This window comes from Engystomops pustulosus, chromosome 10 (assembly GCF_040894005.1).
Source record: "Engystomops pustulosus chromosome 10, aEngPut4.maternal, whole genome shotgun sequence".
Classification (NCBI taxonomy): Eukaryota; Metazoa; Chordata; class Amphibia; order Anura; family Leptodactylidae; genus Engystomops; species Engystomops pustulosus.
In genome coordinates this window covers 52,022,426-52,044,158 of record NC_092420.1, presented here as the reverse complement: position 1 = coordinate 52,044,158, position 21,733 = coordinate 52,022,426, and the positions used below count along the sequence as shown (strand labels likewise).

Genomic DNA, 21,733 nt, shown 5'->3' with positions numbered 1-21,733 from the left:
TGCCTTAGATAATGTTTATATGCCTCTTACAAAGTAGTGTTGAAACTAGTAACTGTCTAGCATCAGACAATGGCCCGGTTATATTATTCTGTCTGCACCAGTTTTTTGTGTAATTGTGGAAGAAAAAGAACACCTTTGGAGCATGCACATGTATTTCTAAAGTGTTTGAGCCACTTTTGTGTCGCGGTTGCACTTTGCCCGATACTTTAGAAAATTGTGCATGGTAGTGCTTATTCTGAGTTTGTGACACATGTAATGTAAAAGCACCAAATATAAAGAGGGGAAACTGTGTCCACATTTCCAATATCATTCCAGATAATTAATAAACCACTAGTGTTGAATATTGAAGTGCACCCTGTGACGAGAGTGGGGGTTCGTAATAGTGAGGGATCTGGGATATAGCCCAAAAATCTATATCCTATGGGAGTCATATCTAATATATAAAGCTAAGTTTATTATGAACAAGCTAAGCTTATTAATATGAGCTTTAATTGGCTACTATATATGCAATGAGTATAAGACAACTTATGTGTGAGATAAGATGTGAGGTTATATGAATAGAGGGAAAGAGAGAAAAGGAGAGAGAGAGAAAGAAACAGAAACAGAGAGTGACAGAGAGATTGACAGAGAGAGTGACAGAGAGAGAGACAGAGAGAGAGACAGAGAGAGAGACAGAGAGAGAGACAGAGAGAGAGAGAGACAGAGGGAGAGAGAGATGGACAGAGAGGGGGGCACAGATAGACATAGAGATATATCCAAAAATAGACAGATGTATTTTTTCCTCACTATCACTAAAATTAGTCTCACCCACATGGATAAGATCCAAAATCCCAAATGTCTCTAATAGAACAAGTTACACTATAGAATAAAATATATCTGGGTAAATATCTATAATTCTGCTGTTTTAAGTTTTTCACATCTTTGTTGTGTGACATTCTGGCGTTTTCTGGAATATTACTATCAAAAAAGAGCTAATAAGCTGAAGCCAAATACTTTGCAGGAGCTTGATCTATACAATTTGTTAGTAAAAGTTAGGAGAGTCACATTATGAAAGAAAAATGTAAGCCACAATCACAAAGCATATTACTCAGTATTTGTATTAACTAGGAGTAAGAACAAACTATGGAAGACATGCAAATCAGTTCATTATATACAGAGAAGGGTATAATGAAAAATTACTTTTGGTTTACAAATACTGCACAATGTGACACACAGTTCTCTACAAAAAACTCACCATTCCCAGGACTTGGAGCCGCACAACAGGACAAAGCAGATATAAGCAGAATCAGGAATATGACTGCAGACATTCTGAGATTCTCAGGACAGAGCTGTTATGGCTACAACTTGCTGTGTTCCTCTGCAGGAACAAGTCCTCAATAAGCTAAATAAGTGAAAGTGACGAATTTATCCCCAAATGATGATGTAAGAAGGGCAGAAATGTAAATAGCTTGCCCAATATTTGTGCTGTGATTATCTGATTACTCCATTTCTATAGTATTTGTTAGGCAAAGGTCATGTTTTCTTTCTTCTGTAAGGGACTGCACATTTATACAAACAAATCCAAGATTAGAAGATAGATTTCAGAGATGCTTCCAGCCAGTTTTTTTTGTATTACATATGTTGAAATCCACAATAAAAGTCTGTAGTGTACATTGACAACCCTTGGCAATTATACAAGGGTTAATGTGAGGATATACTACATAGATTTCCATGTGGCAAATTGTATTGTAGGGTATGGGATTTATGACAATCCCATAGAGGGCTGAGATGATGGTTCGGCAGAGGTAGCTGATTGCCTAGGGTGCCAACTCTGCTGTAGCTGGTGGGGGTGCAGCTTGAATGTGGAGGGCTGACAGCCTGGGCTGGAGATCCGTCTCTCCTCAGTCCCATGTTGCCAACCTGTCCCTCTCATCAGATGGCTGCATTTTGGAATAGACATAAAAAAACAATGTTAGTGCTCTAACTCCACAATAAAACGTTAAGATTGAGAAATCCACAGAACGGTCTCACCCAGTTCCTTATAGATTGAAGATTGAAGAAATTTCCTCAGTGATTCCTCCTGTCACGATGTTCACTTCTCTATACTGGATCCTGTGGGAGACCACGCTACACTTTCTTGCACGCGATCACAGCACCGGTCCTGTATCAGGAAGAATGTGGACAGATAGTGCAGATCACCAAGGATAAGAGTAAAATTAATTTTATTCCAGCATACTCACAAACAGAATATTAAAAGTGCGCTTATCAAAATGGTTAAAAACGCCAGAGGACATCATGCCCGACCTAGGTTTCACCCTTTCAGCTTCATCTGGGGCCCCTAGGTCAGGTTTTTTTACTCGAAACGCGTAGCTGTTTGTGGATACCACCTAAGTGCTGATCGATTTTATATTAGGATTTTATAAAGAAGCAATAATTTTTTCATTAAAAAAGTGCTGGATCGTTTAAATCTTTTTCATTGTCTGAAAAAATCTGCAACCAGAGGGCGTATTCTTTTGCACTTTAAAGAGGACGGGGAGGATCACCAAATGCTCACAGGTGCAAGGATTTCCTTCAAAATACACTTGCCACATGGACTTTTCTTTTATGTTGCTTGATATGCTGTTGAGTAGGCATTCCAGCAGCTTTATGTCCCTAGCAAATAACCACGGCTGTGATTGGCCAGGTGGACACCTCTTCCGTTCACCTCAAGCCACAATACGAGGGGGAGATGAAACCCCTATATGAGGCCTTTGGGAGCCACAATGTGAAGTTTAGATGATGGGGCCACAATATGAGGCCAATGTGCACCACTGGCCACTGTTTGTATTAAGAGACAGGCAGTCATGCAGCGTTGATAGCCATGCACTTAGTACAGCAGGAGAAACAACATGAATAAGCCTGGTTTCTGATGCTTGCAAAATGGCTGCGGGAATCCTTCAGGAGTAAATCCCACAGCTATTCTGCAACATATGTACTTACCCTTAGGTAACATATCTGCTTGTGCGATTCGATTTGGATGGGATTTATTGAAATTTCTTTGTTTATGCTGCAAATCTAGATCTCAGTGCATGTCCCTGGCCTTTACCAAACAATACATGTTTTACTTTGTTTACCTTTCAGGTAATTCTACCGACCTACATCTGCTACCCATCCTCCAAATACTTACAGTAAATGTACTTTGCATATGTAAACAGTTACCAGCTGGTATAAGCTGCTTTAACCCTTTTCAGGCAGCATATCATGCAAGACAGACCCTAATTTCTAAAAACTGAGGATTGCATAATGAAAAGGTGTGTGCCACAGGACTGACACTTAATATATCTGATGGCAATATTCATGACAGGGTCAAACATAAGCTAAAAAACTATCAAGAAGTATCTCTACCCAGGGCCACAGACCCTCAATAGGACCCTTTGCAGTGAACTCACTTGGCAGTATTAACAATTCACAAACTGAAACAGTCTCCTGTAGCCCTAAAATATTCCCTAGTTTATCATCCCAAACAGCCCTGTCATGGTCAGGGCAGTTCTGAGCTCATGTAACCAACAGGGCGAACCTTAAAGGGAACCTGTCACCAGGAGACCCATTTTTAGCACTCCCCCAGTCCCCACAGAGCATAGTACATACACTGCCAAAGTGTTTTTGTATAAAGAAAAATAGGTTTTACAGAAAAAAAGATATGTTATATTGTACCTTTCATTAGCATCTGCTGTGTGACTAGGCAGTTGCCAATTTGGAGGGGCTGGAAAGGAGCAGTTCGCCCCCACCCTTGGGAAACATGTGACCTTTTCAAATATATGAATAACTCCCAACACTCGGGATTGGCTGTAGAGGAGCAGGGGACGTCGCTAAGCCCAGTGATGGGTGTTTTCATATATTTGAAGGAGAACATACCATCTGAAAAGAAATAGTTTATGGTTCATTAACCGTTTGAGAGAATGTCTTAGAGAATGTGCTTGTAAATTCATTATGGCCAATAGCATTACAGTATTCTAATGCTGCCCCTAAATGCTTCTTTTTCTGGTTTGATATATGACTGTGGTTTGGAAATAAACAGTGTGATTTAAGGGCAGCTGAAGACCGTGTCTGTGTCTTGGGTTTGTTATCTTCTCCTGGTACTAGAAGCCATGAAAGATTTAATTTGAAAGTGCTTATACAAATTTTATGAATCTTTTCCTTAAAAAAGTGTCTGTTTTGTACCTGCATACTAAATATATACTTACCCTTGTGTAGCAGTGAATGACACCTGGGCTGTGTGTGGTTCTGCAGGCGCTTTGCCTGCTGCACCCGTCTGCAAGTCACTCACAGCTTCCGTTTACTTTTGGTTGCTTAGTTACCATATCCGGCGCCCGTAATTAAAAGCACAGGTGAGGACGCCGGCTTGTTGGGCAGGATTAAGCGCTTCTACAGCGCGAAACGGACCGTCACCTTCTGTGGGCTCCTGCAGCTTTTTTTCTCCCCCTCCTGCAACTATGTCATTTTAAACATGATGAAATAAAGCCTTGGATTTTTTAACTGGGTGAGTGCCAGCTCTTTTCTACTTATGGACATTAATTTGAAAGTCACTATGCAATGGGGGGTTTGAGCCCCAGATAAAAATCTCTAACAGGAGTCAGTCCCTGCAAGATTTTTTCCACTATTAAAGAGAACCCGTCATGCAAAATAACCCCCCTAAACTAAATATATTTTCATAAACTGCTATTAGAGAGCATTGCATCGATCCCTCCATTGTCCCTCTACATGCCTGTAAACTTAAGCAATGAGGTCCTAAAGCTGTATGCAGATGACCTGTGAAATGTTCAATGAGTCATTAGCATATTCAAGCTGTCCAGCTTATTCATGAGTGGGAGGTACAGCCACAACCCCAGTGCTTGACTGACAGCTGCTCCATGTGCTTGCTGGTGGCAACGCCTCCTGCAGCCTGTGTGTGTGTATATGTGAAAGATACAACAGCTCCAGACAGCCATGTTACAGCAGAACATGTCAGGTACTTGTGTAGCTGATGTTTGTGTCTCTGTGTATTAGGAGGATGCAGCATGTCAGCAGATGCAGCACACATACTAACTATGCTTTACTATACATTACACACAGACATGAGCAGGGGGAGGGGTAACAGGAGTGACATCACTGCCTCTGACCATGTGACCAGCCTCATTTACATAATAAAGAATAGATTATTTTATAATGATTCATGTATGAAATGACTAGATAAAGGCTGGGACGGGATCCTTGTGAGCTGCTCCAACAGGTAGAGGTGACAGAAATAGTGACAGAGACCTGATGACAGGTGTCCTTTAAGGACAACATATGTGAGGACAAAAGAAATTTTATATGCCGTTCGCTGCTCACCAGCTGCATCGAGGTACGACTCGGGACTCTTATAGATATTTATCTGGGGCTCAAACCACTAATCATTGTAAGGTGACTTTCAAATTAAATGAGTCTGTGTCCAGCGCTGGAATTTGACTAACTTGAAAGTAAAGACAAAACCTGTCCTTGCAGGAAGTTAGCAAACAACAAGACTGATAAGTTTATTGAGGGACCGACATTTATAGAAAACCATAAGGCACTTTACATAAGGCGTGTAATTAGGAAAGCAGCAACTATAATTGGGTGTTCTCACCCAGGAAATGTAACACTATTGGATGTAAGCACACAAAGGAATGTAGAACCATTGGCTGTCTTCACATAAACCAAATGTCCAGATGTTCACCTTGATACCTTCCACTAGGTGGTGCTAGCGAGCGCTAAGTCTTTGTGTGCTGAGGGACAAACCCAAACTTTAGTTATCACCACACAAAGTTATATGAAATGAATGCTGAGTCTTTAAAATGTCCGACAATACGTAAGATGGCGTCTGAGTCCAGTGTAATATCTTTAACATTTCCCCCCTTTTGAGCTTTGCATGGCCTGTAACTTTTGTCCAGGGTGACCTCCTCAAACTCCAGGTACCCACAGGTAGGCTAAGCCCTTACCTGCTGGACTTGTTAACTCTTCACCAGATCCCCTGGAGGCCAGTCACTCGGGGGTTACAGGCCTGCATACTCAAATTAAATAATTGTGTTTCCATAGTTTATGGGTTTATTAACAGGCTGGTTCTTTAACAAGATGGTATCCTCCACACCGGCACTTCTCCTGTCATGGTTCTTACTGCCTGGACGGCCATCTGGGACATGGTAGACTTGATGAGGGGGACCACACAATGCACAATAAGTGACGAGAGCAAAATCACAATCCCCAATATCACCCCCACTTAAAGGAAACCCTTCCAATCCCCCAACTACAAAGTGAAGGACAAAGTGTCCACCCCAGAGTTTCTCTCGAGTTCCCTGGACAGTCCTTCAATCTCTTCAAGTGCATGGGTAATGGATCCATAGGGGGCGATGTCATCTGGGATATACATGCAACAAGCCACTCCCACAATCTTACAGACTCCTCCCTTCTCAGCAAGGTTCATGTCCAAAGCCGTGCGGTTCTGGAAAGCATCTCGGATATAATCACAAATCTCTGTTGATTACAATACAACCAGTTAACCCAACCAACATCTTTACTCATAGCTATCTGGGGAATAATGGACTCTAGACCTGTCCATATCTGATTGTGGGCCTTGTACTCATCTGGAACCCCCCCTTGGTGTTCCCACTGTATCCATATAAACGTTGTCATCTAGGCGCTTCTCTCTCAGACCTTCAGAATCCTTTGGGATTCTCTACCTTTTCTAATGTGTCTGATCAACCTTATCCCTGGGGATCACAAGGAAGGAATGCACAAGTGTTATCACAGTACACTCACCTTCCCAGCCTCTAGGCCTGACCTGACTCTCCTATCCCCACAAATCCAGTACACATGAGACACTGCTAATACAGGGTTACCTGTGCTGTCAATGTCAAAGAAGGTCATTGTCTTGTTGCACCAACCGTAGGTAAATTCTCCTACCCTGGGGGCATCCTGGTCAGCCCTATAGATACAGTGATATTCATGGTTGGGGTGTTTCTGAGAACACAGTCAGTCAGAAGAGACCAGCTAGCAAGAAGAATAAGTAAGTTTGCAATAGTAAGTGTGGAAGCATGCCGACTTCCCTCTAGCTTCACATACGTGGCACTGGTCAGCAGGACTTGGAAAGGACCATCTTAGTGAGGCTCCAGACTGTCTCTCTGGTGCGTCTTTACCACTACATAGTCTCCTGGCTTCAGGTTATGCGTCCTGAGGTCTCTGTCTGGATCTGAAAAAGTAATCAGAAACACTTTTGCGGACCTTTTACAAGGCCTGGCTCAACTGTGTGGCATGTTCCACCTGGTTTCCTGCCATCAGCTATAGGGTCTGTGGGAAGTAGGGGCCTAGTCTGGGTGCATAGCCAAAAAAAATACTTCAAAGTGGGCAATCCCATCTTTCTGTTGAGGGTGTTCCTAACTGTATGGTGGGCAGCAGGAAAGCACTCACGCCATGGTTTCCCTATTACTTACATGACCTTCTGGATCTCTAACTTAAGAGTGCCATTTATTCTCTCAAACCCACAACTAATTCGGGAAGGGTAAGGGGTGTGCAGGGCCTGTTCTACACCCAGGAGGGACAAGGCTTTAGGTTTTTACCTGTCCAGTGAAGTGGGTTCTGCGACCGGACTCTATGGTCTCTGGAAGTCCAAACCTGCAGAAAAATCTCACTCACCAACTTCTTGGCTGCGGCTCTGGCAGTAGCCTTGGTCATGGGAGAAGCTTCTGGCCACCCTGGAAAGAGATCAATGCACACAAGCACGTATTCCTACGTACCACTTTTTGGTAGCTGGATAAAATCCATCTGCAGTCTTTGGAAGGGATGCAGCGGCTTGGGTGTCACCTTCTGTGGGGTCTTTACCACCTTACCCGGGTTGTGGCGGGCACAGACTATAAAGGCTTTCACTAGTCTAGTGACGAGGGTAGTAACGCCCGGGGAAACCACTTATGGTTTATGAGCACTAGCATGGCCATTTTGGATTTGTATGTGTCCGCAGGCTACTTAGCTTGCATCTGGGCTCCAGCTTTACTCCACACTCCCTTCACTTCTGATGACTCCCGGGCCACCAGGGACTGGAACACCTGTGGATCAAACTTTTAGCTCAGAACTCACCGCTGAGACTTCAGGACAGTCTCCGGGCTCCATCTGTGCAGCTGCCTTCGCCATCCCGTCAGCCACATACTTGCCCTTGGCTTGTGGAGTTACCAAATTGTGTGTGCTTTTAGTTTTACTATCCCCACCTCTTGTGGAAGTAGGAGAGCATCCATGAGCTCTTTAACCAGTGTGCCCTGCTTAAAGTGGGTCCCTGCAGAGGTGAGGAAATCTCTAGCCTTCCATATGGGTTCATAGTCGTGTTTAGACCCCAGAACTACACCTTGAGTATAGATATTTGCCCTTTTACCTTCCACCAGCTGTAGCGCTTCCCTGAGTGCCGTCACTTCACCTCCTGCGCTGACCTGTATGGAGGGAGTGGTTCTGCTTGTACTACCTCATGTGCGCCACTGACCACTGTATATCCAGTGTAGAACCGTCTGTCTTCTCCTGCAGACCTGGAGCCATCTATGAGAAAAAAACTCAACATCTGCGTTACTCACCCTTCTCTCCCCCCTCTCTGAATCCTGGAAGACTGGCGATAGAATGAAGGATTCAGAGCTGTGCACCTTATCAGTGTGTCCTGGGGCATAAGGAGTGCACACTGGAGTCTGAGCTGTCTGGCCTTTGCTCAGATGCTTGGGCTGTACTTGGGTGAGGACACTGTGTAAGGTATGTGGCGTTTGCACTGTAACTGAGTGATCTAGGGTCTAAGATCAGCTCACTGGCCTTGCTGAGCAGATTGCTGGCTGCAGCTACTGACACATGCAGGGCTCCCCTCACGACTGAGTCTAACCCGGCCTAATAGTGGGCCACTGGGGAGGCCACCACGTTCCTGGACTCGACACCTGTGGCGTGGCCTAGATACTCAGTGCAAAATAAAACAAAAGTTTGATCCAGTGGGATGTGCCTAAGGCTGGGGCAGACAGGATTTCTCAGCTTAAGGCTATGAAATGCATCAATTGCCTCTTGACTAAGGGCAAATGGGGAAGAGGCAATGCAGTCAGAAAGGGGCAGCATTGACCTTATCCCAGGCTGCAGGAGCTGTCCAGTGCTAGAAACATGTAAAGAGGCTTAGGGCCTCAGGGAAGGGGCATATTCTGGACTGCCAGCTTTCTTTCCTCTGCCAGGTATCTGCCTGTGGCTGAGAAGCAGTGGCCTAGGAAGACCACCTTCTCCTGGCAGTACTGGAGCTTGTCTCTGGGAACTTTGCAACCCTTCTGGAACAGAAAACACATAAGGTCAATAAATGCATCCTGGTAAACAAAAACAGTAGGTCCTCCACATACTGATAAATGCTGGTAAAGGCAAATAGGTACTAGTAATCTTCATGTAGGGGCACAGAGAGGAAAACATTTGCCAACAGGGAAGAGTTCTACAATGAAAGGCACTAACTCTATTTGGGCGGGGGCTTTCAGAAGAGGGGGACTGTTCTTGCTGACATCCTTGTCCATTACCACCCCCCTTGCCCCGCCCTGTTGGGGCCATCTACGTTTCCTAGAGTGTGGGAAGTCACTTCAGTAATGTCTCTTTGTATTCTTATCACAAGCAAATTCCTTTAAGTCTTTTAGATTGCCAGCTCTGTCTCCCCCACTCAACACAGATGCTTTCTGTGTGCTTCAAGGCCACTTCTCACAGACACAGATAAGGCAAAGCAAAGCCCAGCTGCACAGCTGCCCAAAGATCTCACCCTGATTAACTCTTTCAACTCCAGAAAGCAGGTACCAGAGACATTGCAACACTTTTTCTAGTAATTTTTCTGCAATTCAAGATCAAATAAAAATAAAATAAACAAACAAATATTTTATGCTCAGTGTGTTACATTACACAGTGTAATACATCTGTATTACACTGTGTAATGTGAAGAAGAGCTTGAACACGTGATCAGTGGATCACTTGTTCAAGCTAACCTGTAAAAGTTCATAAAAAATGTTAAAAACACTACATAAAATCATTTTTTAATAAAAAGAATTAATTAAATAAAGTTAAAGTCCCCTAAACACAAATATTCCCTATACACATGCAATAAAGTGAAAAAAACACAAAATCGCCAAAAAACCCCACATATTTGGTATCGCCGCGTCCGTAACAATCCGTACAATAACTCAGAAACATTATTGGACCCGCTCGGTGAACGCCGTAAAAACAAAACCCGTAAAACACGCCAAAAATGTACATTTTTCATAAAATCTCTACACAAAAATGTTCTAAAAAGTGATCAAAAAAAGTTATGTGCGCCAAAATGGTACCACTGAAAAGAACAACTCAACTCGTAAAAAATAAGCCCAAAACTAGCTCTGTCAACAAAAAAAATATTAAAGTTACGTCTCCAAAAAGATGGCGATGCAAAAACAAATGAGATTTCCTCTATATTAGTTTTTATCCAGTAAAATTGTAAAAATAAATGAAAAACTGTATGAATGAGGTATCACCATAATCGTAGTCACCTATAGAATAAAGAAAATATAGTATTTTTAGTGTACGGTGTACGACCTGCAAAATATACGAAAAAAAAGTAAACCAAAATTGACAATTTTCTTTTCACCCATACATTCAAGAGTTAATAAAATCTCATCAATAAGCTAATGACCCACGAAAATGAATTATTTGTAAAGTGCATCTCATGTCGCAAAAAATAAGCCCTTATATGTCCAAATTGCCAAAAAAATAAAGATTCTATAGCCAATAAAATGTGACAATGCATAATCTGTTCTGAATGGCGCAGCTTCCCTTCGATGCCCTGGCGTGTCCCCATACAGCAGGTTATCACCACATATGGGGTATTGTTATACGCAGGAGAGATTGGGTATCAAATTTTGTGGAGCGTTTTGGTATTTTATCCACTGAGAATTTGTACATTTTTTGAAAAACACATTCATTTAGCCAAAAAAGTTTACTTTCAAAATTGTATCCGATTTTGTTTTAACCGCTGTAAAACAATTAAAGGGTTAACAAACTTCATAAAAGTTGTTTTACGTACGTTGAGGGGTGTAGTTTCTATAATGGGGTAATTTATGGGGTTTTACTTTTATTTAGGCCTCTCAAAGTGATTTAGCAGGTCCCTCAATAGCAGGATTTTGCGTTTTTTATGAAAATTTGAAAAATCGCACCTAACGTTCAAAGGCACATAACATCCTACAAAAATAAGAGGATGCCTAAAAATCCATGTCCACATAAAGAAGACATTCGGTGAATGTTAGTTATTACATTCTTTTGCGGTTATGACTATGTATGGAAAAAGTAGAACATTTTGAATTTCGAAAATCAAGAATTTTTCCAAATTTTCACCAAATATCTGATTTTCTCATAAATAAATGCAAAACATACCACCAAAATTTTTCAACTAACATGAAGTACAAAGTGTCACGAGAAAACAATTTTAAAATCACTTGTATATGTTTATAGTGACACAGGGCAGATTTGAAAAAATGGGCCGTGTCAGGAAGGTGAAAAGTGGCTTCAGCGTTAAGGGGTTAAAATGTCCGACAATACGTAAGATAGCGTCTGAGTCCAGTGTAATATCTTTAACAGGACTCTACCATGGAAACTTTCCTCCAGTTTGTGACAGAGCGTGCCTCTCTACCCGCATTGAATTCTCTGCATTACATCCAAAATGGCAGGCATCCTCCACAGCCATCTTCTCGTTCCTGTGACCTGTGGTCTTGCTGCAGCCACTGATGCACCACATGACATCCTGGCTGCTTCTTCATCTACCTCTGTAGTTCCAGTTTCCACCACCAGATGTCTCCCGGCGACAGATCCAGCCACTGCTTTCTTAATCCAGGCTGATAATGTTCCTGCGGCAGTTCCTGCTTCCATACCTGCATCTTCTATTCCAGCACCGGATGCTGATGTTTCCCAGCGTAAGGTCTGAAGCTCTAAAAAGTTTCTGTTCCACATTGTATATATGATATTCTGCTGATATTACTTGAGCGCAGTTGCTCTGAGCCCAAAGTCGCTTTATTGCTACTCTTGGGGCAGGAACTGTCCTGAGACTCTATCCACATTGTTCATAAGCCAGAGACATTCCTGGAATTATCCCCAGTTTTGCTTGAAAGCACCCATCCCCACTGAATGTGGAATACAACTAATTCTACATGGACTTTTAAGGACTGTGCCCCTCATCGCAGAGGAGAATCTTTGCCTTTTCTCTTCTTCAAGGACTGTTCCTAGAGAATGGACTCTAACGCAATCAATCCCTCTGAGAGACCCTTAGTCATTTTCTATTTTCCTAGGGAACATACGTAGTAGTATTGCTATTGAATGCTACTATACGCATTCTGCCTTCCCTTTCAGGTAAAAAGGACACTCATTTAGCGTCATGAATGATATCATGGATACTTTGCCTTTCTATTTCCGGAAAAGGACATTTTGCTTCTATTACTGCCAAAGCAATTATGTTATGTAATGATGTAACACTTACAAGTAATTTACTGTATCCATTGCAAACATCTCTATTGCCAATGAGTTGTTTGCACTAATACTGTAACAAATACTATATGTTGGTTTGGATTAACCATTTTGATAGGCTTTGCAGGTATGGGGATAGATTGTGTCGGACCGTCTTCATCTGTATATGTCTAGTCCTGTACGCAGGCTTACTCCTAAAACCTGAGCTCAGTACTTGTGTGGCCTCTGTAAACCACAGGTCTTTATGGGCTGGGGGTGTCTAAGCAGTGACACCTAGACGTCATTCACTAGGGTAAGACCTCAAGATGGCAAATATACTGTACATTGTATTTCTTGAATGTCTATGATTATGCCACCCAGGTGATGGGTTTTTGGACAAATTTTAGGCCTTGGTGCAAGGAGTGAATTACAGGACATGACAACCCACCTTACCTAAGTAAACGTTTAGTTTAAAGGCGATAGCTACAAACTGTATTGTACTCTTACCATGTATGTCACTTACCAACCCTGGTGCCATTATACAGGACCGTGGGCGGCTTGTCTTCCACATAACCCAAATACAGAACTCTACAAATTCTGGAGGTAAGAAAAATAAAGTGAAGTGCACTTTGGATATAGTGCTTAAGGGTGTATGCAGGTTATTAGTACCCTGCATATAACCTTAAGCACTTTTGTCCAAAGTGCACTTCACTTTATTTTCTGTCCTCCAGGTATATGCCACATGTAGACCATCTGAAGATTTTGCTACCTTCCAGCCTCAGCCTGAGCCATGGGCTTACATGCAACACCTCTGCCGATGCATAGGGTTAGGTAGGTGTTGTGAAAGTGTCCCTCTCTATCTCCATAAATGGGTCAAAAGGAAGAATAAGGTTGACTAAACATAGCAGAGGTCAGATACACAGAATAGCAAATAATAAAAAGAAATTACAGGGGACAGGTATGAGGAGACTAGTAGAAGCAAGGAGTAATGGGAGTGGGTAGGTATATAAAAGAGTTCCTGGACGCCACCCACAGCAGTTGACTGGATCGGCTGGTCAGGGCTTGGGTGCAGGATGCTGAATGTGGCTTAATCCCAACACAGGAAAAACCTTAGCCACAGTCCAAACACATACAAAACATAGAAGAGGATCAATTCCTTCTAAGCTGCCTCCTACGGACAGATCACAATAAAATAATTAATACAATTACCAGATGATTTTTTCTTATTTGGTATCTGCGGCATCTGGGGCAGAGGGAGCTGTTGCGCTGATCCCAAGCATCTGGATGGGCCCACTCATGTGCCATAACAAACTTAAAGGGGTATTCCCACAAAGACAAGTTTCTTATATGTACTCAATATAACAAAATAACACATTCTCTAATTCAATGTTATGAACAGATATGCAGCATTTCACAGATATAAGTCCAACCTGTCTCTATCAGTCCTGGTGTACACAATTTAAGTTTCCCCTAGACACGACCCAGTAACTTCTGACTGTCTGGGGGCCATTTTGGATGAGATAGTGCAGATGAGATTTCTTTCTGTAGCCACGCCCCCTGACATCCTGTCAGCACATGGTGAGCAGAGAGAGAGAGGATGCAAACTACATCCTACAAGGAGATAAGTGATCTGGGGGAAGGCGGAGGCAGGCACATATCTGTGAGATGTAGCAGTGCTCACAGTGTAATAGTGTAATGGTCTAGCCTCTGTGTAATCATCCCATGCTTCTCTGATCTGTCTCATCTCGTTATCTATGTGTCAGTGTGTTAATACAATGTCAGAAGCCTGATTAAAGTACATATACACCTTGTAACCTGATAATCTAACCACATTGTCACCCCACAAAACTAGATGGGTCATTTTGGGGCAGATTTACTTACCCGGTCCATTCGCGATCCAGCGGCGCGTTCTGTGTGGAGGATTCGGGTCTTCCGGCGATTCACTAAGGTAGTTCCCCAGACGTCCACCATGTGTCGCTGCTGCGCTGAAGTTCCTCGGAATGCACAGAACTTCACAAAGCCGGGCTGGGTGCAGGTGAGCGCATGTCCAGCAACACTTTTTTTTTTTAAATGCGGCGGTTTTTCCGAATCCGTCGGGTTTTCGTACGGCCACACCCCCAATTTCCGTCGCGTGTACGCCGGCCCCGATGCGCCACATTCTAATCGCGTGCGCCAAAATCCCGGGGCAATTCAGGGAAAATCAGCGCAAAAACTGAAAAATTTGCGTAACCCCCTGGAAAAAACGCAATTCGGGCCCTTAGTAAATGACCCCCAATGTGTCTGCTAAGAAAGGCCCTGCCCACACCCTGGGATTTTGCATTGAGCAGCAGAGGGAGAGATAGGAGCTAAAATAGCAATACAACTGAGTAAAATTGTAAAGCGTTAAAATGATCTTTATTGTGTTAACATCACTAGGGGATAGAAATGTGAGAATTTTAGTTTGTGGGAAAAACCCTTTAAAGGAAACCTACCACTTGAAGTGGCAGGTTTCTGATGGAAATACCGGGCACCAGCTCAGGGTGAGCTGGTGCCGGAGCTTATTTTCGTTAGTGTTTTAAACCGCGGTATCGCGGTTTAAAACACTTTTTAAACTTTATAGCCGGCGCAGGGAGGTACGCACTCGGCGCTTACCCTGCGCGCGGCTCTCCTTCACTTCCTATGTAGCCGCCTGTACCTGAGCTGGTGCCCGGTATTTCCATCAGAAACCTGCCACTACAAGTGGTAGGTTTCCTTTAAGGGCTCTTGCTTCTGGCTTTGTTCGGCAAGTACGATAATTATTTCTTCTATACTGAAGGGGAGAGATAATTATTGTGCCCAGTAGGTGGCAGCATCACTTAGTTCCTCCTGCTAGAGTAACACGTTCTCAGTACAGCCTTGACTATGGGGGATGGATAACAAGAGGAGGAGGGTATTCTACTCTCATCATCCCTGCTTCCCTCCCTAAAAGCAGGAAAAGAGGCTGCTGCACTCCTGTGGATGAGACCCCTAAACAGGTCTGTGTGTATGTGCAACATCCCCCACCGGGGCCTAGCCCTTGAAGTGAGGCCTGGAGACAGCCGGGGCCCGCGGTACCGGAGTGGCTGGTGGTTGCGGCCTAAGCACGCTATTGTCACGGTGCTTGGTACGGGGGAACCGGAGGGCTGTCCTACAGCCTGGCAGGTCTCCAGCAGGGTGGTGTTGGCAAGAAATGATGAGGGAGAGGCTGCTATAGTGGGTCTCCCTGGGGCAACCCCTTAATGTCCCGAGTGTGAGTCTCTGTGTGATGGACAGGGTGCCGGTAATGAAGGCAGCCGTATTAGCAGGGACCAGACGGAGGCAGAGGTTGAACAGAAACACTTACAGTTCTTTATTGGAACCGACAGGAACATCAGCAACGTGCCTTTAACCAGATGGTGGAGTACTGGAGAGGTATTTGGAGGGAGCCACAGGATGTAGATCACCAGCCTGGATGCAGAGGGCAGGCTGGGAGGCAGCTGTGTCCTAATAGGATGCTTCAGCTTAATCCTGGAGATCTTCAGGTATCACCCTTAAAGGTAGGATGATACCCCTTTCCTCACTACCTAGCTACTAACTCCACTTCAGGCAGGGGCTAGGCTCTTCCTGCTCTGGTCTGGTGTGCTAGCTGTACAGACTCCGAAGAGTCTGTACTGGAGAGACTCCAGTCTCTGCCTCTGAGCTACTGCTCAGCTAACTGCTCTCTTCTTCTCCAGAATATTCTTGGCCAGGGGTTTTATTAACTCCGCTTGGTCAGGTGGTGGCTGCTCCTCCAATTACCTCTCAGTTCACAGAGACAGGATGTAACACAGATCATTGGATACTGGACTTTTACATCATACACAGATTTAACTTCTGCCTTGCCAGGCAGGATTAACCACTGCAATGTCCCCTGTGTGATGTGGTGACATGCTATGGGGCTTATTCGCAAGCACTCCCTCGCCATTGCATCGGCGAGGGTGTTGCATACCCCGGGGGCAATTGAAAGAGCCGCCCTCGGCTCGACTACAGATGGTTTGGGGCACAGAGGGGGCTAAAGGCACTTCTGGGAAGTGCAGGCTATGTGAGGTGTAGGGACAAACCGCCCATGGTCCTGGGGACAGGCACCTGGGTTGTTGTCGGACTAAGACAAAAATATGTAGCTGTATGACAGTTGGTCGCTGACGCCATTAAACCGAACTGTACAGTAGGAAAGGTGTGGTGTCATGTCCTGTAATCCACTCCTTGCACCAAGGCCTGTATATTTGTTATGTAAACACTTCTTCCCTGGCGGCAATTATATAATGTGTATATCTGCATTGCGTTAGCATATGCGACACGAGTACCTCCTGACTGACATCCTTACCCATGTATGGGTGGCATCCAGGTGCTAACTGTGTAACACCCCCGGTCCCCGAAGGACCCGCAGTTTACGGACTACCCCCATGTGCAAACCTCAGTTTGAGGGATCAGGTAGCGGTCAGTGTTTTACACAAAAGACGGTCCGACACAGCCACACTACAACCTGAAAAGCCTATGAAAGGGTTAATGCAGACTACTGGCAGATATGACAGTGTGCAAACAGGTGGTAAATTCACATTGGCTTAGGAGCCCAATGGGTACACATCTTGAACGTTACAAACGTTACAGAGGTAGATAGGCTACTCAGGGTAGCAAGATAGTAAATGTCTCTTTTCCTGCAAAGAAAAGGCATAAAAAGTGCAAACAGAATGTCCGTACCTAAAAGGAAGGCATTAAGTGCAAAATTAGAAGACAATAGCAATAGCAACTTTTCCTTGGAGTTGGCAAAAGTCTCACAGAAGGTCTTTAATAGTAAAGTCCATCTTCTGGGTACAGCCCTTGAGGTGGGGAAAAGTGCACTGAGAAGCAAAGGGTCTCCTCTATGTGTAGAGGGACAGAGTCCTTTGAAGAAATTCTCTGCTGTGGCAGAGGAAGGGGTGCTATCATAGCACAGGACAACAATCAGTTCAAGGTATGTCTCTTGACTGAGATAAATAGGGATGAGAGTCTCAGGAAAGTCTCTGGATCCTTAGGGATAAGAGGAAATAAATACACATATGTACACATGGTACAGTACCTGAAGTGGGCTACAGCCCTTCAGGGGTTAGTCAGATGCACCTTCGCTGGGTTCAGCAGGGACAGGATCCGAAGTCAGTAGGGAATCCTGTGCATCCTCAGCAGGAGTAGGTGCCGGCTGGGGACACCCGGTGGCAGTAGCGGGTACTGCAGGTGCAGCAACATCCTCCGGACCTTCAGGGGGAGGAGCGCTGTCGCCCGGGGTGTCGGCTGTTCCAGCCGGGGGCTCAACTGAGCCAGGGACCACGGAGGGGTCCAGAAAGAAATAAACAGGGACCTGCGGCAGCGCCGCAGCTCCTTCCAGCTCCGGTTCTTCCGGGGCCGGGTCATCACCCCATTGGTAACCGGCAAGGGGAGATGTGGGCCTAGACGGAACCTCCGGACAAGGCTCGCTAGCCGGGATGTCTTCTCCCACAGAAGAGCCGCGGGACCTGGCAATGCTCCCGGCAGGGGAGACGGTGGGGGTGGCGCCCTGGATCATGCCCGGCCCATGGATGGCAATGGGACCCGTACTCACGATTACCGTGGATGGGGCATTCACGTGGGTCACCGCCCGGGGACTCGCAGCCGAGGAAGAGGAGGTGTTCGGGGATTCCGGCCACTCGTCGTCCTCATACCAGTCGTCATACGGTGGGTAGCGGTCCTCATCGGAGTCGGGGATCCGGATCACACCAGCCGCCCAAGGTCCTCGGGGCCCCTCCTGCAGGGAGAATTCAATGCACTCGCCTGGCTTCAGGTTGTGCTGAATCTCCGGCAGGTCAGGCCTCTTGACAGACCAGCGGGGAATAAATACCTCCCGTCCAGTGTAGTCCTGAGTGGCGAAGCCATAGCCACGTTGTTTATGAAAGAACCGGACCATGCCGGAGGTGCGGTTCTTTTCCACCCAGGCTCCAGCTGTAGACCGGCCGGCCATGTAGCGTTGGGCCTCCTTCTCGCGGCGTCGCTGCTCCGAGACAGCGTCCCGGAGTCGCTGACGGGCGGCCTCACCTCGGCCTCGAGGCTGCGGAGGTGCCGGTGCTGGGGCTCGTGGCTCCGGTGCAGGCTCGGATCTCCGTGATGGTCGGGCAGGTGCCGGAACAGGAGCGGGAGCAGCCGGAGGATCAGGAACCGTCACAGCAGGGCTAGCAGGCCGAACAGCAGGGACAGTAGGCCTCGGAGCAGGCGGCACAGCAGCAGTAGGCCCAGGCGCTGGCTCAACAGGAGTCGGGGCCTCCCCACGTGGCGCCTCCACATGGGCCTGCGGTACCGGAATGGTAACCGGGATAGGTACGAGGAACCGCCCGGGTGGGACTTGGTACTCCGTCACCGTCTGGACATACCTCAGGGTGACGAATGCTCGGGTCAGTCCTCGATGCAGCCGGTGCCCAGCAAAGGGCCTCCGGACCGGCTGCGCAGAGACCACCACCATGGTCTCCAACACTTCAAAGAACTCAGGACGCTCCACAGGAGGGAAGGGCGGAGGACCCCACATGATGCTGTTCTCACTGTCCAAAATCCACTCGAGTTCTGGCGTTTTTCTGAGACGGGGCAGGAAGTCCGCCTCTAGCCAGTGGGAGGAGTCCAAGTCCTTCCCGCCAAGAGCTGTGGCGGGCTCTAATTTTTCCTGCGCCACAGGAGGCGGGGTATGCGCCCTTCGCGCGTGGGTGGAGCTTGATGTGTCATCTGGGTTTCCCGCCAGTGAAGGTTTTGGCGGGCTGGAATTACTTGCTGCGCCACAGTTTCTGAGGTAAATGCTTCAGGCGCAGCAGCGCCGGATGTAGCAGAGCTGAAACAGTTCTTGCAGGAATTAACCTCTTGAGTGCTGGAGCGGCGCTCGACAGCACGTGGCAGCAGTATAACAGTTCAAGGTGAAACACACAATCACTTGGGCCTAAACCCGGATGGCAGCAGGGTTAGGCAGCACAGTCTTTTTAATAAAGGAAAGTCTTTAATGCCGGAATAAGGCACAGAAGTATCAATCCTGTTCGTGACGCCACTTGCAACATCCCCCACCGGGGCCTAGCCCTTGAAGTGAGGCCTGGAGACAGCCGGGGCCCGCGGTACCGGAGTGGCTGGTGGTTGCGGCCTAAGCACGCTATTGTCACGGTGCTTGGTACGGGGGAACCGGAGGGCTGTCCTACAGCCTGGCAGGTCTCCAGCAGGGTGGTGTTGGCAAGAAATGATGAGGGAGAGGCTGCTATAGCGGGTCTCCCTGGGGCAACCCCTTAATGTCCTGAGTGTGAGTCTCTGTGTGATGGACAGGGTGCCGGTAATGAAGGCAGCCGTATTAGCAGGGACCAGACGGAGGCAGAGGTTGAACAGAAACACTTACAGTTCTTTATTGGAACCGACAGGAACATCAGCAACATGCCTTTAACCAGATGGTGGAGTACTGGAGAGGTATTTGGAGGGAGCCACAGGATGTAGATCACCAGCCTGGATGCAGAGGGCAGGCTGGGAGGCAGCTGTGTCCTAATAGGATGCTTCAGCTTGATCCTGTAGATCTTCAGGTATCACCCTTAAAGGTAGGATGATACCCCTTTCCTCACTACCTAGCTACTAACTCCACTTCAGGCAGGGGCTAGGCTCTTCCTGCTCTGGTCTGGTGTGCTAGCTGTACAGACTCCGAAGAGTCTGTACTGGAGATACTCCAGTCTCTGCCTCTGAGCTACTGCTCAGCTAACTGCTCTCTTCTTCTCCAGAATATTCTTGGCCAGGGGTTTTATTAACTCCCCTTGGTCAGGTGGTGGCTGCTCCTTCAATTACCTCTCAGTTCACAGAGACAGGATGTAACACAGATCATTGGATACTGGACTTTTACATCATACACAGATTTAACTTCTGCCTTGCCAGGCAGGATTAACCACTGCAATGTCCCCTGTGTGATGTGGTGACATGCTATGGGGCTTATTCGCAAGCACTCCCTCGCCATTGCATCGGCGAGGGTGTTGCATATGTCTAGGTGAGGTGGGGATTTAGGAGCTACAGCAGCCGATGCCTGTCAGTGCCCATTACTAGCTGCAACTTCAGTAGAATGAGGGTTTTCTCGGTCCCACTCCTTTTATCTCCATGCCCCTTTCCCAAATCACACAGCATGCCCCCTTATGACCCACAAAGAACTTTTTTGCAATTGTTTTACTTGCTGCTAACTAGACTGTAGCAGTGAATATGTCTGAGATCAGGGTTGGGATGAGGCATTTTGGTGCCCTAGGCAGACAAGCAAAATTGCATCCTTCTCCCCCAATGCGGCCGAATTAGGGTTGATCCTAATGGGAAAATTGAATCCCCCCCCCATTAAAAATAATAAAAAAGAAATCTTTAGTGGCCAGCTGCTATGGAAACATGTACAATGTGTCCCTACAGTGAAAATAACTGCAATGCTTATACCAAAAATATTAATCTACCAGGAATGTAGCGAACACATAAATATATTCCAGCAATGAATATACCAAACACATAGATACCAATAACAAAGCCACGCATATAAATATGAATAAATAATGAATGAACAGCACGTAATAATAACCTACACTTATTATTATTCATTCCATTTACTATATAAATTACTATATAAATTCATTTACTACACACATCAATATATACCAGCATTACATGGACTGCACATCTGGGCTGCACTCGGGCTCAGGCATCACTTACTGTTAGGCTGCTGTTTCCTTCTATGTTGGTGTTAGACTGGTCCATCCCGTTCTTCTTCCTGTAAGCTCATTGTTGCCAATCCTTCTCCATGAGGTAGAAAACATCATGGAAACTTCTCCAGGCCATGACTTATCTCTGCAGAATTTTCCACCGGGTTATTGCGGCCTCTGGAAAACATCTACACACTCCTTACCTAAAAAAAAAAAATCACAGACAATACGATGTGCCCTAGATAACAGCTAATTGCCCCCTGCATATAGAGATAATACACAGCTACTCATCAATATACTCTAATATATACTACCATATAATTTCTCCCTTATTAATCCGTTAACCCCAGCATACCTCCCCAGCATATAGGTAGCCCATGCCCTCAATATATAGCCAGCCAATATATATCCAGCCAGCCCCATAGTATATAGCCAGCCAGTCACCTGCCCCCAGTATATAGGCAGCCAGCTCCCCAGTAGTATATAGCCAGTCTGCGCCCCATAGTATATAGCCAGCCTGCCCCCCCTGTAGTATATAGCCTGCCTGCCCCCCCTGTAGTATATAGCCTGCCTGCCCCCCCCCATGT

General features: G+C 45.9%; 1 protein-coding gene across 4 annotated transcripts in view; it reads right to left on the bottom strand.

The window, feature by feature from the left end:
• Window positions 1-21,733, bottom strand: part of LOC140105135 (complement factor H-related protein 5-like) — a 332,603-nt gene that overhangs the window by 137,823 nt on the left and 173,047 nt on the right. The window contains exon 1 of one of the 4 annotated variants that reach the window (XM_072129063.1): window positions 1,235-1,393. The exons of the other annotated variants lie outside the window; for them this stretch is intronic. Coding sequence (XP_071985164.1) covers window positions 1,235-1,307 — 73 coding nt within the window. The 5' untranslated portion in view covers window positions 1,308-1,393. Of the gene's footprint in view, window positions 1-1,234; window positions 1,394-21,733 lie in introns of those variants that run through there. 4 annotated transcript variants of the gene reach the window in all.